The 16,304-nt window shown below is 36.1% G+C and overlaps 2 protein-coding genes across 4 annotated transcripts; one reads left to right on the top strand and one right to left on the bottom strand.

The window, feature by feature from the left end:
* Positions 1-135: 135 nt before the first annotated feature.
* Positions 136-3,751, bottom strand: LOC306869280 (endosome-associated-trafficking regulator 1-like). Of its 2 annotated transcripts, none has more exons than XM_079415970.1 (9): positions 3,617-3,682; positions 3,407-3,489; positions 3,155-3,246; positions 2,503-2,910; positions 2,298-2,371; positions 1,718-1,829; positions 1,530-1,592; positions 1,208-1,347; positions 136-1,086 (listed from the first exon to the last, which is right to left on the bottom strand). In XM_079415970.1, exons 2-9 carry the CDS (start codon positions 3,444-3,446, stop codon positions 1,002-1,004), a joined length of 1,014 nt encoding a protein of 337 aa, XP_079272096.1. In that variant the 5' UTR covers positions 3,447-3,489; positions 3,617-3,682; the 3' UTR covers positions 136-1,001. The 2 variants fall into 2 exon arrangements, with proteins under 2 accessions (XP_079272096.1, XP_079272095.1); XM_079415969.1 differs by having other exon boundaries at positions 138-1,086; positions 3,407-3,529; positions 3,617-3,751.
* A 761-nt stretch (positions 3,752-4,512) lies between these two features.
* Positions 4,513-14,238, top strand: LOC306870558 (ubiquitin-associated domain-containing protein 1-like). 2 transcript variants are annotated; one of them, XM_079417901.1, is made up of 10 exons: positions 4,513-4,961; positions 5,951-6,071; positions 6,776-6,849; positions 6,962-7,069; positions 7,161-7,263; positions 7,530-7,638; positions 8,915-9,173; positions 9,549-9,635; positions 9,819-9,957; positions 11,549-14,238. In XM_079417901.1, exons 1-10 carry the CDS (start codon positions 4,824-4,826, stop codon positions 11,662-11,664), a joined length of 1,254 nt encoding a protein of 417 aa, XP_079274027.1. In that variant the 5' UTR covers positions 4,513-4,823; the 3' UTR covers positions 11,665-14,238. The 2 variants fall into 2 exon arrangements, with proteins under 2 accessions (XP_079274027.1, XP_079274028.1); XM_079417902.1 differs by having other exon boundaries at positions 4,536-5,268.
* The last annotated feature ends 2,066 nt before the right edge of the window (positions 14,239-16,304 follow it).

Raw genomic sequence — 16,304 nt, 5'->3', positions numbered from 1 at the left:
CTAGATCATTTATAAAAAGTATATATACAATGGCATTTAATAAAACGGTTTCATAAGTTAGCATCTATTAAATGTTAATGCAATATTTTAGAGATACTAATTGTTGGATTCTCACAGACCAACAGGACCACGTGACTGAAATAATCTTCTTTATTAAATCAATAAAGAGTATAATGAATATAAGACACTAGGCACACAATCCAATGTTGATTAGTAAAGTATTTTTAAATAAATACTTAAAATGTTGTCATTTAAAACAGCTGAAGTACAAAATATGTTAAGTTATATATCAAAATACTTTCAAGAACCAAAATCTGGTTAATAATCTGCAATAGAATTATATAAGAAGTGACTTGACTCATTGTTTAATAAAAGTACAAAACGTTTTTGAATATATTGTTTCTTGATTTTGGTGAGAATCCAAGGCACTATTTGGTACACTTAAAGGGTCATGAAACCCCCTGTTTCAGCTTATTTCAAAGCAAAAACAAACACTCTCCGTGTCATGTCACAGTCACAGTCTATGGTCATAGCAAATAAACACATGCTGTTGTGAATAATTAAGCGAAGCGTCTTCTCATTGGATAAGAACTCAGTCTCATGAATAATTAAATAGACACCGACGCGTCATCCACGTACTATAATCCATAACAAGATTTTAAACGATGAAAAAATATGAAAATAGCGCAAAAAATCTTAAAACAGCTTTTCTCCAACAGTTAAAATGATCGGATGCTAACATTGTCTTCCATGATGAGCAACACAAACACCTCTGCTAAAATCTCAGAAAAAGTAGTCTGGGGTTTCATGACCCTTTAAGTATTTATATGCTTAAGTTCCTGCTAGAGCTTACTTTGGTCATCATTTGGCCCATCGCACCTCATTTTGTTATTTTATATAAACTAAACATGATGTTAATGACGTGGATGAACAAAACAAACAATGTACCATACAAATGCAGTGAGGCTATAGTGTACAGAACATGTTTTTTGAAGAAAAAGTCAATCATGAATCTCGGTGATCTTGTCAATAGATGTCAATAACTGGGAAACAAAACAGAGGGTCTCTCTTCCTGACAGCAACTGCCTGTAAAAATACAAAACACATTCAGTGCAATGATATATTAGATAGATTAGATTTATTTACATTTCTGATCATAAATAAATGATTGTGCACAATAAAACGTAATGGTCATTGTTAATCATACTTGATAGACGTCTCAGCATCTTGAGCTGCTTTGTTAAGGTACTCAGAGGCCACTTGTGCATTGTGTCTCATTGTAGTTAAGGCTGAAGTTTCTCTGTATCTTAGCCTCTCATTTTCACTTTTATATCCTTCAAGCTGGCCCTGGGACGAAAGAATTTAAAATAATTGCAATAATGGCGTTTTAATCTGAACAATAACAGACGTGAAAAAAATATTTTGATCACAAATTCACAAACCTATAATACAGTATTATATAGCTGGATTACATAATATATGTACATAGTATGCTTTTTTCAGTGTGTTTGTGCATAAAGAAGTCAAACCTGGAGTTGTTGTATCTCTTGTTTCAAATTTGTAATACTATTTTCAGCTTTGACTGCTCGCTTCTGTATTGGATAAAACAGAATTTTAAAAGCATTTTTAAGATTAAGATTTAAACTAAAAATGTATTTAATAAACCTTAATATATAAAAAGAAACTGTCATATGAATGATAACACAGTGCTTAATACCGTCATTAACTGAAGGTTTTGTTCTACTGACTGCACCATTGTCTCCAAAGCCTTAGCCTCTCGCTCCTCCTGTAACTTCTTGTTGTGCAACTCATCTGTCAGTTGTTTGATCCTATTGCAATTGGATAGTTTAACAATGAGAAATCATCTAGAAACTAAAAAAAAAAAAAACACAGCAGCAATCCATCTAAATTTCAGTCCATTAAATGAATGGTTCACCCAAAAATAAACATTTGCTGAACATTTACCCTAAGGCCATCCAATATGTAGATGAGTTTGTTTCTTCATGGACTGGAGTAGTGCGAATTATTGTGATGTTTTTATCAGCTGTTAAGACTTTCATTCAGACGGCACCCATTCACTGCAGAGGACCCATTGGTAAGCAAGTGATGTAATGCAAAATTTCTCTAAATCTGTTCCGATGAAGAAACAAACTCATCTACATATTGGATGGCCTGAGGACGAGTGAATTTTCACTTTTGGGTATGCTAATCTTTAATTACCTCAAAAGAATTATAATTAATTTGTTATTTTGTATTTAGTAATGTATATAATATTACAATTAGTGTAAATAGCCTACCTTTTGGAGTCAGATTCTGACCTTCTAAGAAGTTCTTTGACTTGCTTTCTGAGTAGAGAATTCTCTTCTCTAAGCTAAAACACATGAAACATAAAAACACCTTTAAAACGTTCATTTTTGAAAAGCAGCAATGCACCAATTATAGTATAACAATTGCCTCATGTATAAGCAAAACCTCACACCATTAACAATTCACACAACATACCTGTTGGGGATTCTTTGTGCCGTTTTCAGCATTACCCCTCTTCGGATGGAAGGAAATGTCAATCACTGAAGTCTCTTCATCTCCCTCATAGCTTCCTGTGCTTCTTCTAGCTAAGTGGTTCTTTGGCAGGAAGTCAGAATCACCCAGTTCCCATTCAGTTACATTTGCTTCCCTCTCATCACTGCACAGAGATGACTGCTCAGAGTAAGCACTGAGGTCTGAAGTACCACATAGTTCAAAGTCATGAGAACCATCAAGGGCTGATGGGTGGCAGCTTTCAATCCATGTTTCCTCAGGTTCATTTTCATAAGGCTGACCGAGCACAGAGGGGTCTGTGAAGAAAGGCCCCTTCGAGGCAAAATCTATGGCGGTGTAGTCCTGTTCGACGTGGAAAGCTCCACCACACACCTTTGGAAAGTCAAACATATATGAAACATTATTTAAAAAAGAAGACAAGACAAGAATCTACCAGCAATGAAACCATAAACTTTTGTTTACTGGCAAGTTTTACATTCATATATTTGCATTGACATGTAAATACACAAACGTGAATCCTACATTAATGACTTCTAAAGGGACATTAAAGTAAGGACATCAGTCAAAAGTCATACCATCTACTAAACCTTCAAATCTTTGTCATGTTGTTTCTCACCTCTGTGGCTTCTGTAGTACAAGGCTGCTGGTTCTTGTTTCTGACAAACTCCTTGAAAGAAAATGGATTCAGCTCATCTTGCTTTGGCTCATCTAAAAGTAAATTTGTACAAGATATTAAAAATTAAGATTTCAAGCCCAGAATGTTTTATATAAAAAACTTATGAATATTCAAGACAGACAGCTAGTGCTGCAGTATACATAATCATGATGCATTATAGAAAGAGCAAAAGACAAGAAGGTAAACACATACCATCTTCAATGATGAGCTTTTTCGTCCTGTGTTTAGACATGCTAACTTACAGTCAACTTGAACTATCCTGCAGACTGTTATAGCTAAATACACGGTGTGTAGGAGAGGAAAAGAGATGAAGTACTGCAGAAAGTAAAATGTATTCCCAGTAAATGTTTCGTTTAATTATGGTCAATGTCAAATATTATGTCATAAACCATAATTCCTTACTGTATCTCACAAATACAACGTCTCTCCTTCTGTCTGGCAGAGAGCAGTTTTACTACAGGAACATGTATAATATCGCCACCTGTCGAGGTGGAAGATAAAAGTTTTATAGATCGGAGTGATGATGTCTACTTGTCTAGTTAGGCTATGGGAAATGTTGACTTTTGAATATTAATTGCCAAAAAATATATTAATTATGATTATTCTGATATAATAAAACATTACTAGTGTTTTCCAGATTTTTAAACCAACAGTTTATCAGATACAATATTAATTAAATAATAACTAATAACGAAATTTTAATAACCTTGTCGATCTTTTGCATTGTAACGTAAATGGAGCAAGAATGAACAAGAATTTGCAAACGCGAATTTAGCCTACAAATAAACAAGTCTCTTATACAGCATTAAAAACTGACTTGCATCTGACTCAGGATAATTATTATTCTACCTAAATGCGAATAATATTGGCTAACGTCTTATGACATTTTCACTTGTATGTGTGATACTGTATTTAAAGTATATACAGCAGTTATTAAAACTTTCTTTCTTTTTTATTTGCTTGATTGCTTTCTTATTTATTTTAATAATTGTCTGTTTGTCAGATTACAGTAAATTTATTGTGTAGTATGTGTTTTATAAACACAGTTTGGCATTCACTTAAATGGTCGTATTATACGTTCATTACACTGTTTGTAAGCGTGTTTGTAGGTAGGTAGATATCTGGCAGAAATCTGTTTTTTTTTTAAGTACAGATGAAAATATCCCCTTTTTTTCAATGGCAAAGCTTTACTCCTCCAGTTTTAGGGATTGCCGCTCCCATCCGAGGCTGTTTTGAGCGTCTGCAGCACGACGCTTCTGCGTGTTTGCGTACTTCCACCAATCACAGTCCGCGACCGCACGCATGCGCACTGCTGAGCTCTACAGACTGCTGTCGTTCTCGCTTCGCAGGTGTCAACGGAGCGTCTCTGCTGCAACTGCGAGTGAGCAAACCTCTCTGTCTCAGCGAAAATTGATCAGTTCTACGGAGCGGGAGGGCAGGACAGATCGGACGGCCTGAAAATGTCCGAATGAGACCGTGAGCCCGTGTCTGTTGCCAGGGCAGGTTTTAGCGGAGAAGAGGGAGGCTTTCCGGGCTGTAGACAGCGGGCTTGCGGAGCGTCCTCAGCGGGGAGATCTGCGGTGCTGCCGCCGCCGCTGCTACTGCTACAATGTTCGTGCAGGAGGAGAAGATCTTTGCAGGCAAAGTCCTGAAGATCCACATCTGTACCATGGAGGGCACTGAGTGGCTGGAGGAAGTCACGGAAGACACCACTATAGAGAAACTCAAGGAGAAATGCTTAAAGCATGTAGGTCTGCCATCAGTTAGCTGGCACTGTTAGCCAACCCGGACAGGACAGGCCCGCTGGATTCTCAGAGTCATTGCCAAGTATTTTTAGTAACTAGCAGACGAGTCGACGGTGCTATTTATAATTTAGCAAGCTGGTCCGTCACCTCCGTCTCTGTGGCTGTACTGTAACTACCACTGCCACACTGGTTGGTTTACAGTGTAGAGCTGACATTAACTTGTTGACAGCCTCTTTTTGCTCACAATATATCCGTCAAGTACTCAGATCTGTGCAGCTCAAGGCACCTTGACACCCATTCATGTTTTCTGTGAGGATGTTATTTGCATATTTTAAGTTTGTGAATGTTTTTGTAATAATTTTAGCAGGTGGCATAGCCAAGTCAAGCCATGTCCTAGCTATAGTGTGCAATGTGTACCATGGTATTACCCTGTGCATAATGTCACAATTATAACAAGTTTTATGGAAATTTATTATGACAATACCATAGTGTTCTTTGAAGTACCTTGGAGTAAGCAAGATACATGAATTATTCAGTACCAAGGTGTATATCAACATACCATGGTAACAATTGACACCAACTGTACCGTGGTACTACCACAGTACTACTGGACCTCACTGTAAGCGGGCTGAGCTCATGATTGTGATTTTTATGGGTTAAATGCACAGTACTGTTTAAAAGTTTGGGGTCGTAAGATAGCAGTACTTTTGCTGCTGTTTAAGTGGAATTCGGTTAAGGTTAGGGACAGGTATGGTGGTATGGTTAGGTTTAAGGGTGGGATGTGTGTAAGGGTTAGGTTGACAGTGTAACTAATTTCTGTAGTACATGCATGTATGTATATGCAGGTAGTTTTAAATTATTGATACTGTTTAAAACGTATGCAATAATAACATTGTATCTATTGATAATATATTTTAGTGTTAGTACATAATAGTTAAAGACACTTCATATAAAGTGGGTTGACTTTATTGGTATTTTTCTTCTCTTACAGTATGTCCAGGGAAGTCTAGAGGATCCTAAAACTCTTACACATCACAAACTCATTTATGCTGCCACTGAGAGAATTCTCACAGAATCCAAAACAGTTGCTGAGGAAAATCTTAAAGACAAAGGTATTTAAACTTTCTGGTGCATCTGGTGGTTCTTTGTTGTGGCATTTTCCACAACCATATTCAAAGGCCCGCATGATTTTTCCAGTTGTTTGTGATTTTTACTGGATAAGGATTAAGGATAAGTATGTACAAAAACATTCTCGCAATTTGTATCGTATTTAATATTTCATATACAGTACATCACAAAAATTCCCATTGAGTTGTAAGATTTTAGTTATTTATATGACTTTCTCGTATATCCAGGTTTTTCAAGAAACCCTGATTCTTCAAAGAAAAACATGTTTAGGGAGCGAATTGAACTTTTTAAAATATGTCTTGTTTTAAAGTCACCGTTAAATTAAAATTGACTTTTTTTTTCAATGGAATATTACAGTGTTTATTATAAATTATTAATCCATTTTAATATTTTCTTAAACTTGTGTAAACCTGTAATCTTTAATCAAATGCATTAACTTTTTTCTTGTTTGAGGAGGCGTTTCACTTGGATATACATCACAATAGAGAAAAAAAGATAATCGCAATTTCCTTTCATGCTGAATTTAAATTAAGTCATCTTGAAGTCCCTTTGGAAGCTTGCTAAGGCCCCCTATTGGGTCCCAGACCCTCGTTAAGAACCACTGATCTAGAATCTAGTCGTGTTTACCATATGTATTTAAAATCAGATTCTAAAAGACATGAATCCTGATTCATTGTTTGTTTTCTAGACTGCTTATTATTGATAAAGAAAAGACCTCCACCGGCTCCACCAAAAATGGCCGACATATCTTCTGAAGAGAAGGTATCTGGTGACAGTTTTCTTTTTGGGTGAATTATTCTTAATTAATAGTATAGATTACATTTCTAAGCTTTGTGATTCTTCAAAATTAAACAGTCTTTGTGCTTGTTGACAGAAGAAGCAAGAGAACAAAGCACCAGATAAGGAGGCCATCCTCAAAGCCACAGCAAACCTGTCCACTCGTAACACAGACCGCACTGTAACTCAACACAATATCAGAGATGTGGGTGCTTGCAGTCTGTTCAGTTAGACCTTTCTGCACGGCAGTTGTTTGAAATATATTTTTACATTTTATGATTTTTTGTTTCCATCAGTTTCAAACAGAGCTGAGGAAGATTCTGGTCTCACTTATTGAGGTGGCTCAGAAGCTGCTGGCTCTGAATCCAGATGCTGTTGAGCTCTTCAAAAAGGCCAATGGTAAGCTATGGATGTATGAATAGAACCCTGAATGGATTAAATCTATTTAAGTCTTGGTGAAACAATTAATTACCATGCTTTTCAGACATCTGACTATGTTTTTTGAACATACTATTTGTTTGAAGTACCATAGAGTTACAGTACTTTTTTTGGCAAGATGTTATTTTTAACCTCATTTTTTTCATCTCTGATAAACGCTCAGAACTGTTCTCACGGGACGTGTTGGTGAGTGATTGATTATTCTTTATATCTCTCCTCTCTGGCAGCCATGCTTGATGAGGATGAGGAGGACCGTGTGGATGAAACGGCCCTGCAGCAGCTGACTGAGATGGGTTTCCCTGAGAGTCGTGCTGTGAAGGCTCTGCGCTTAAACCAGTGAGAATTCTTTATTCTTGTGATAAATATGCCTGTGAATAGTGCATTTCTTGTATTTCAGAATGAAGTTTAAGACCATTGCCATATCGGTCAGCGAAGCTTAAACAAAAATGACTTGGTTTACCTTTTAAAGGAGACCTATTATGCCCCTTTTTACAATATGTAATATAAATCTCAGGTGTCCCCAGAATGTGTCTATAAAGTTTCAGCTCAAAATACCCCACAGATCATTTATTATATATTTTGAAAATGCTTATTTTGAGGGGAAGCAGAAACATGCTGTTTTTGTGCATGTCTTTTTAAATGCAAATGAGCTGCTGCTCTCCGCCCCCTTTTCCAGAATAGGACTGTTCCTTTACAGCTTGTACCTCTGATATTCAGCATAAAACATATGTTTAGTTTTAATTAACATGTCTATGGTGTTAAAATTTAAAATTTTAAAGTCATATCAGTTAAAACTTTTCATATACGGTTTTCTGAGTGCACGCATTCATAGCATACGCACACAAAGTGGCCGTCACATGGCATGTGAGTACAAAACTAAGTTCTCTTTCATGTCTTATTGCGCTTAAACTGTCAAATACACACAAGTTTATGTTAAAAACACACAAGTAACAAAACAGCCGGTTATGTCTGTGAAGGTAAACAGCTGGGAAAGAAGTCACGTGTTTATATTAGATCTGTTTAGCAGCAGCGTAATATACAGTAAATATATATCAATAAATCCACTGCTCTCTTGTCTCTTCTGAGGCTGGGACTCTAAATAGTGTTTAGTGCTCATCTGTGCAGCCAAAGACAGAACAGTTAGCATGCTTTGCTCAAACTTTCGCCATGGCATTAGAACTGGTACACCATTGTCACTTGTGAAAACACAGTGGTGGCACTGTGGGTGGAAACTTACAGTTTAAGCGCGATAATATTATAATAAGATCCTCCTTCTACGTTACGGGGGAAACAAAATCTGAGCAGCTTGTTTTTTTCCACAAGCTTGCAGAGAAAGGCTTACCAAACAAATTTACTGGGTTGTTGTTTTTCACATTTTTGGGGTTGGTAGATGCACCAGGGACCCGATTATAGCACTTATAGTACCGATTATAGAAAAGTCAGATTTTCTTGATATGTCAACTTTTAGTACTATTTCAGTCGTTATATGAACACATGATGTTTTGTTTCTAAATAAGAATAATCACATGAGCAAGCGTGAGGTTTTAGTGGTGAATAACATCAGCGCATGCCAACTCTCAGTGAATTAAATAACTAATCACTCTTCCTACAGCATGTCTGTGACCCAGGCTATGGAATGGCTGATTGAGCATGTGGATGACCCCATGGTTGACACTCCTCTGCCTGGACAGGACACCCCAGGGGCGGCGGCCGCTGCAGCCCCTGCCCCTACCCCAGCTCCCTCTGCCACAGCTTCAGGAGCCCGGGCCCGTCTATCCTCCCAGGTCAGCCTTGAGGAGGCCAAACAAGATGAACTGACAGAGATCTTCAAACGGATCAGGAGGAAAAGAGAGTTCAGGCCTGACTCACGGGTTAGTGTCATGTGGGTGTCATGAGAAACAGGAGAAGAATGGCTCATTTTTAAACTCAAAAATGATTAAATATTCTGAAACACTCACATACTATGACAATAGCCTCAGTTTAACCAATGCAAGATTAAAGTATTAGATGGAATAAATGCTTTTTTTTTTACATAAACTATATTGCACATTACAATCAGAATGAAATAAGATCCTTCAGTTTGGTTACTATACCATAGAAATTACCATCAGCATGATGCAGTAAAAATGTATTTTTCCACAGGCAAATGCTACTATAGAATTAATTTATGTTGGTTGCAAATCCTAATTCATATTAAATAGCTGCTGTCTTTAGATGTATCATCTCGTCTGTGTGTTTGTGTGCAGGCAGTCATTGCGCTGATGGAGATGGGCTTCGGTGAGAAGGAGGTGAATGATGCCCTTCGCGTCAATAATAATCAACAGGATGCAGCTGTATGTAAACATTCAGAGGATCATAAAATCACGAGTTATTTCAATAGTCAGCTAAGACTAAATGAGCTCAGTGATAATCAGTCAAATGTGTGGTTAAGTCTTTGTTTTGTTTAGTTAAACAACATTTATCAAGGTAACATTTTTATTCCATATCCTTGTTTTGTAACTTCTGTTCCCACACAGTGTGAATGGCTGCTTGGTGACAGAAAGCCTACCCCTGAGGATCTGGACAAGGGCATTGATACCAACAGTCCCCTGTTTCAGGCCATCCTGGAGAACCCTGTTGTGCAGCTTGGTCTCACAAACCCCAAGACTCTTCTAGGTGAGTTTTTTTTTTTTCCCTGTAGACTTAAAGGTTCTTCAAAGCATTTGCTCCAGCCTTGTAAAACCAATTGTATTTTTCTACTTTTCTGTAGAAGACTGATCAAAACATGTTATTTCAAGGTTTTCAAGTGTTTATTTGATTCTATCCATTTGGCCTAATGTGACAGTGAGTTTTCCAGTTCCTCCAGCTGAACAGTAACCCAGACCAATGGTGCTGCCACCACCGTGCTTGATGGCAGGATGACGTTATCTGGGTGTTGGGCTCTGTGTGGTTTGTGGTAAACACAGCACTTTGCTTTTAGGCCAGAGTGCTCAATTTTCATTTCATCAGACCACAGCAGTTACTTCCAAAGCCGTTCAGGTTTTGTCACATGACATTTCACAATATCCAGAATTATATTGTACTTGCTCGGAAGTGGCTTCCTTTCTAGCCACGGTTGCAAAAAGGACTTAATCTTGGAAGTGCAGAAATATTGCTGAGATCTGGACAGTATGTCCCATTTGAACCAAAGAGCTCTGCGAGTGACAATTTTGGTCCCTTATTCAAATTTTATCTGGTTGCCCGTTTGCTAAACGGACTTGAACATAAAAGTGTGTACACGTGTAATATTTTGCCAATTGATAATTTTATATTTTAATATATTTTCATCATTATTTAAACCTCCATTACCACACACAACTGGTGGGATGTTTTAAATGTTGATTTTATTTCTTTACACTAGTGGCCAAAATTTTTATTGTTTTTGAAAGAAGTTTGTTTTGCTCATTTAAGCTGCATTTATTTGATAAGAAGAGTAAAATCAATAATGTTGTAAAATATTATTACAATTTAAAATAACCATTTTCTATTTTAAAACATTTTCAATTGTAACTTATGTGATTTTTTTTTTTCAGGATTCTTTGATGAATAGGAAGTTCAAATGAACAATATTTATTAGAATTTTTTGTAACATTGTCTTTACTGTAACATTTGATCAATTGTCTCTACTGTTAGATTTGACCAATTTATTAATGTATCCTTGCTAAATAAAAGTTTATTTTTATTTATTTTTAAATCATACAGATCAAACATTTGAATAGTAATTTAATAAAAAAAAAATATAAAAAAAAATATAATGGATCATCATTAAGTATTGGATCTACATTGATCTACATCTACATTGGATCCTTAATCAGCAATAAAGACTGATTAAAAACCAGATTAAAATTAAAAAACAACATTTTACAGTATTACTGTTTTAGTATATTTATGATTAACTTGGTGAGCATAAGAGACATCTTTCAAAACAATAAAACATTTGAATTATTCCAAGCATGTGATTATTGTCAGTATGGGTTCCCTGGAAATCAAACCAATGATGACCTTGGCACTGATAACACTATGTGCCACAAGATGATCTACAGGACTATTTGTTAACATATATTTAATGTGATTTTTTTTAAAGTTATTAAAACGTTTGTATGGAGTCCAAGACCACTGTGGAATCATTCAGTGAAACAGACTAAACTGTATTTTCAAGTAGACACAGTCCAGTCTGTGCCAGTTGTTGGTTGGATGTGGCTGAGACGCATTTTTCTTGGCTTTGCAGCATTTGAGGACATGCTGGAGAACCCGCTGAACAGCACGCAGTGGATGAACGATCCTGAGACAGGTCCTGTCATGCTTCAGATCTCCAGAATCTTCCAGACACTCAATCGCACGTAAAGCACACCTCATCTGTGGAGCGGCTGGAACCACAGCATAGGGAAAAAGGTCAATCATTTAGAAGAGAAGTGTGTGTGTGTGTATAGTTTGTTTGTGTGCGCGCGTATGTGACATAACTATTGTTTTAAGTGGAGAAGTCACAGAAGATGAATGTAAAAATACAATGATGACATTTTCACATCATGTTATACAGAGGAAAATATCTATTTATAACTACACTTGTACAAATTCAATGTAAGCAGTAACTTAATGATAACTCCATTATTTAGTTTTTTGTTTTAATAAGACCTGTTTTTAATTATATTAAGCACATTACTTTATTTTATATAATTTCTCTATATAATTGTACAATTGGACATCAAAAAAAGAAAAAAAAAAAGACAAGAAAAAAATCATCAGAAGCAATTTTCTATGGTTTTTGTGCTCAAAGATCAAATTTCAACCAAATTATTTAACACTTCACATGGTACACTTGTCATAACTGAATGTTTCTACAGGGAGATAAACAATATGTATTCAGTTATTTTTACTATCGTTTCAAAAATGAAATCGTTTATGTATTAGATTATAAGTTCCTTCCAAAAACATCAAATGAAGGTACGTTTTGAGGGAAAGCAAAGCAAGCACCAGCAGTTTTTGGCAACTCCTCATTTGAAGATTATTCAAAGCTTTGTGGTTTCATTAACACTACAGACATTTCTGTGATGTTGTGGTGACACAAAAGCAATTTGCAGCCCCATATGGACATAGATAAATGATAGATAGTGAAATCGAACCTGATCCCTTTGTTCCTCGTATCTCTTTCACTCTTCTGATCTATGAAAAGACTATCCAGGTGGATTCATCTGTCCAAATGGACACAAGTCAGTTTTGATTCTGTCGGTTTAGAACAAAGCTGGTGTTAATGAGCATTGAATCATTATTTTAGTTTTCTCCCAGTAGCTCCTGCATCAGGGGTTTCCAAGTATTACAGAACGTTTATCCACCATCATGATCAAGCTGCTGCCTCTGTTCTCATTCGCATCCCTGCACGTTTAATGTGAGTCTTACTTTACATCATTACCGGAGGCTGGACAGACTTTAGTTTGTGCTAACTAAAATAAAAAGACCTGTTTTATGGATTGCTTCTACTACACGTTATGTTTGCTCAAGTTGTTTGTGTTTAAGTATGAATTACAAGTGCTCTGTGTCATCACAGTTCTCTTATGTTACTTTTTACAGTGCACTTTCTAGTTTGCACAGGGAATTCAGACTGCATTCATAGTACACAACATTAAATGATATATGAGATGTTTCATTTTGAAACTCCCTGTCTGGGATGAAACTGAGGCATTTTTGGTGTGGAGATCATTGATGGAAGGACATCTTTCATTTATATGCTCTGCTTCAAATACCTGTGCTGGGAAGTTTTCTGTAAGACTCGAGATGAAAAATGTTATTTAAATGGTTCTGTTATGCTTTTTTAACATTTTGATTAATATAAAATAGATAAATATATTACAAAAATGCAGTCATAACAAACACCAATTTTAGATTCATAGATAATTGTGAGAATTAGTGGATGAAATATGCTTTTTTGTTTTCCTTTTGGCCAAGCGTGGAGTGTTTCCATTCATTTGAATTGTGTTGGTGTGAAGTGTGTGCTCAGGGGTTTCTTAGCCATAACGGGCAAATATCTGCTATAGTAATGCCTACTTTATCAATACAAATAACAGTAGTTTAGTGATTGCATTATCAGAGAACTCTATGAATATATCTGAAAACTTACTCTTTACATAAAGACTTACTATCCTTGTGTGATATTTTTGTTGAGGCCAAATATAACCAATCATGAAACCATCCCTAGAGATATTGTCATTATAATACAGTTTTAGAAGACCTCACCAATTGCAATGTTCACTTCACTGTCTGAGTGGCTTCAAATGTAGGTAAAGATTATGTTGAACACATATAGCATTTGAAATCAGATCCTCTCTATTGTCTTGAGAACAGGTTTTGGTCTTAATAAATGTAGCTTATATTGTTTTGGGGGACTAGAGAGTACAGGCTTCTATGCAATTGAGTTTTTTTTGTTTGCCAGAAAAACAACAGGTTTCAGTATCATGATGCATTTGTGGTATCTGAGTAATTGATGTGCACATTCATATCATATTTTGGGTTTCATCATGGCTAAGCTCTGTAAAGTAGAGTGCTGTATGATTTCAGTATTTTAAAATGTTTGATGTTTATTCATTTACTGTTTAGAAATGCTTATATGGTTAAACAGTGCCATTTTGGAATCTGGATTTTCATTTGCCTAACGCCAGTGTGCTGAATACCTTAAAATGATCATTGATCAAATGTTACAGATTTTTTTTTCTCCCTCATTTTAAAAAGGCAGTCAGGTCCCAGAAGTTTTGATGAAATATCTTGAAGGTTTGGTGCTCTTGTGTTCTCATTTTAATTTTGTGTCCTTGCTCCGTGTACAAGTTCAGTTACACATAAGGCCCCTACAGTTTGAGAACTGAAATGTAACTTTCTCAATCCACTTGTTGAAAAGCCTTTCATGACAAATAATAATAAAAAAATGTTTTGAAATCCCTGTTTTCTCTTATTATTGTTATTATTATTCTCAACACTTGTTGATAATTCATCATAATTCACAAGTCTGAATACAGGCAAATGTCTTTCCTTAATCTATCAAACCTAAAACCTTTAACCACTCCCATTTACCCTGTAATATAAATGTGTGTTTAAGGGAACAATTTAATGATCGTACTTTCAGTATTATTTAAATGTAGGGTACAACGGGGCTAAAGGCCCACCTTAAAGGAACACTCCACTTTTAAAAAAAATAGGCTCATTTTACAACTCCCCAAGTGTTAAACAGTTGAGTTTTACCGTTTATGAATCCATTCAGACGATCTCCGGGTCTAGTAACAATAGATAATTTTTTATTATATTATTAATATCATGTTTTTAAATATGATGGTTGCATTCTAAACATGGTGATTATCTCTAATATGGACACCCAACATAATATATGATATTTACCATCTGACTCTAACCATGTCATGTCAACAAATGGAAAAGTCATCTATTAATTATCATGTTAATTACTGTGCGCTTTTAGCCCCAACAGCAGGGGCGCTTTTACCCCAAATACCATACTTAACATATTCTTTCGTTATTTAAAAACTGTTGCTTTAATTATCTTAAAACTGAAAATCATAAAGAAGACATTTGTCTCAAAATATATGCATTAATTTTAGCGATTCTCATTTGCTACTTAATCTACAACATAAAAAAAAATAATAATAATGAGATCAATAAGCACAGAATCAATTTTGCGATCGCGTCAAAGATGTGTGCACGTGCATCTTGAGAAGCGAATGTTTTGGAAAGAGCTAAGCCATGTTTTTAGATGAAAATAATATCAAAGGCGCCTTTTACCCCGAGACACCTTCAGCCCCGTTGTACCCTACTGTTTTGAATTACATTTTATTATTTTATTTTAATTGTAGTGCCTTTACTTTTTTATATATATTTCGATAATTATAAAATCAATAGCAATAGTGTAGATTTCAAAAGTTAATATGCTATATGTTGAACACTGGTGTGTTTTCATAAAAGCAGAAATTGTATAACAGCAAAAACAACAACAACACTTTTGTCGTGATGTGTAGCCAAGTAAGTGTGTCATACTTGAAATTTGTGCTCTGCATTTAACCCGGCCAAGTTCAAACGCACAGCGTGAACAGTCACCATCAATTTAAAACAGTATTATATGAATTTGTAATTGCCGTTTGTTATAGTTAGTCTTTCCTCCACCATGGACCTCTGTAAATGGAGGACTGCGTATATCTAGCGCCACTTTTACCCTCTGCATCACCGCACTGCCTGCGCATGTGTAGCGCATCCCTCACCCTCGGCAGTACAGCAGAGTTCGCGTGCGCGAGACGCTGGATAAGTCACTCACGCGAAACATTAAACGTTGCAACACGTTAATAGCCAGTAAAATGCATACAAGTGTCAAAAATGTCAATGCATCCAAATCTTCCAGGAAGTTCAGCACTCAGACAACTATCAGCAGCTTCTTTACAAGTGCAAATGATAAATCTCAACCAACGCACCAGCCTGGGATTAAACACCATGAGGGCAGAGGAAAGGTAAGAGCTTTAAATACAGAACAGGCACAGCTTGTTTACTCTGTAAAAACGGCACTACTTTCATACTATAGAGTCATATCAACAGTTCAAGTCAAATATGCATCGCATGCACGAAGCTTTTGCTGTTTCGAAGCAACAAACACCGACTGAAATCTAAACCTGTGCTATTTTAGAAGAGGTTATCTGATGGAGGAATGTCCTCAGAGAAACGGTGTTCTGAAATATTCGGTGTCTGAGATTTTCGGTGACGCTGGGCGGAGCAAACATGAATATTCATGAGTTTCCTGTTGCGCGTTAAAGCGATACTGAAAATATCAGCGCACTCTAGAATCAACAGAAAGTTTGACAAAATGTAATTACGTTTCAGTGTCAGTGGCGATCTACAGTGATCTTTTTTCTTAGTTTTTTTTTAGCTTTTTAAGTTTTGTTCATATGAGCACAATAGTTTGTAGATTGTATGTTATGTTTGATTTCATGATTACAGCAATTCAT

The sequence above is a fragment of the Barbus barbus genome (genome assembly GCF_936440315.1).
Source record: "Barbus barbus genome assembly, chromosome: 5".
Lineage (NCBI taxonomy): Eukaryota > Metazoa > Chordata > Actinopteri > Cypriniformes > Cyprinidae > Barbus > Barbus barbus.
Note: the sequence above shows the minus strand (reverse complement) of the source record. Positions and strands in the feature narration are given on the sequence as shown.

Bases quoted from the DNA above. Each gene is read 5' to 3' on its own strand.
- LOC306869280 (XM_079415969.1), bottom strand. From the start codon at position 3,446: ATGTCTAAACACAGGACGAAAAAGCTCATCATTGAAGATG. The intron at 1,830-2,297 runs GTAGGCTATTTA...CAATTGCAATAG, and splicing joins TCAGAATCTGACTCCAAAAG to GATCAAACAACTGACAGATG. The intron at 1,348-1,529 runs GTTTGACTTCTT...CTTTCGTCCCAG, and splicing joins AAGAGATACAACAACTCCAG to GGCCAGCTTGAAGGATATAA.
- LOC306870558 (XM_079417901.1), top strand. From the start codon at position 4,824: ATGTTCGTGCAGGAGGAGAAGATCTTTGCAGGCAAAGTCCTGAAGATC. The intron at 6,850-6,961 runs GTATCTGGTGAC...GCTTGTTGACAG, and splicing joins ACATATCTTCTGAAGAGAAG to AAGAAGCAAGAGAACAAAGC. The intron at 7,264-7,529 runs GTAAGCTATGGA...CCTCTCTGGCAG, and splicing joins GCTCTTCAAAAAGGCCAATG to CCATGCTTGATGAGGATGAG.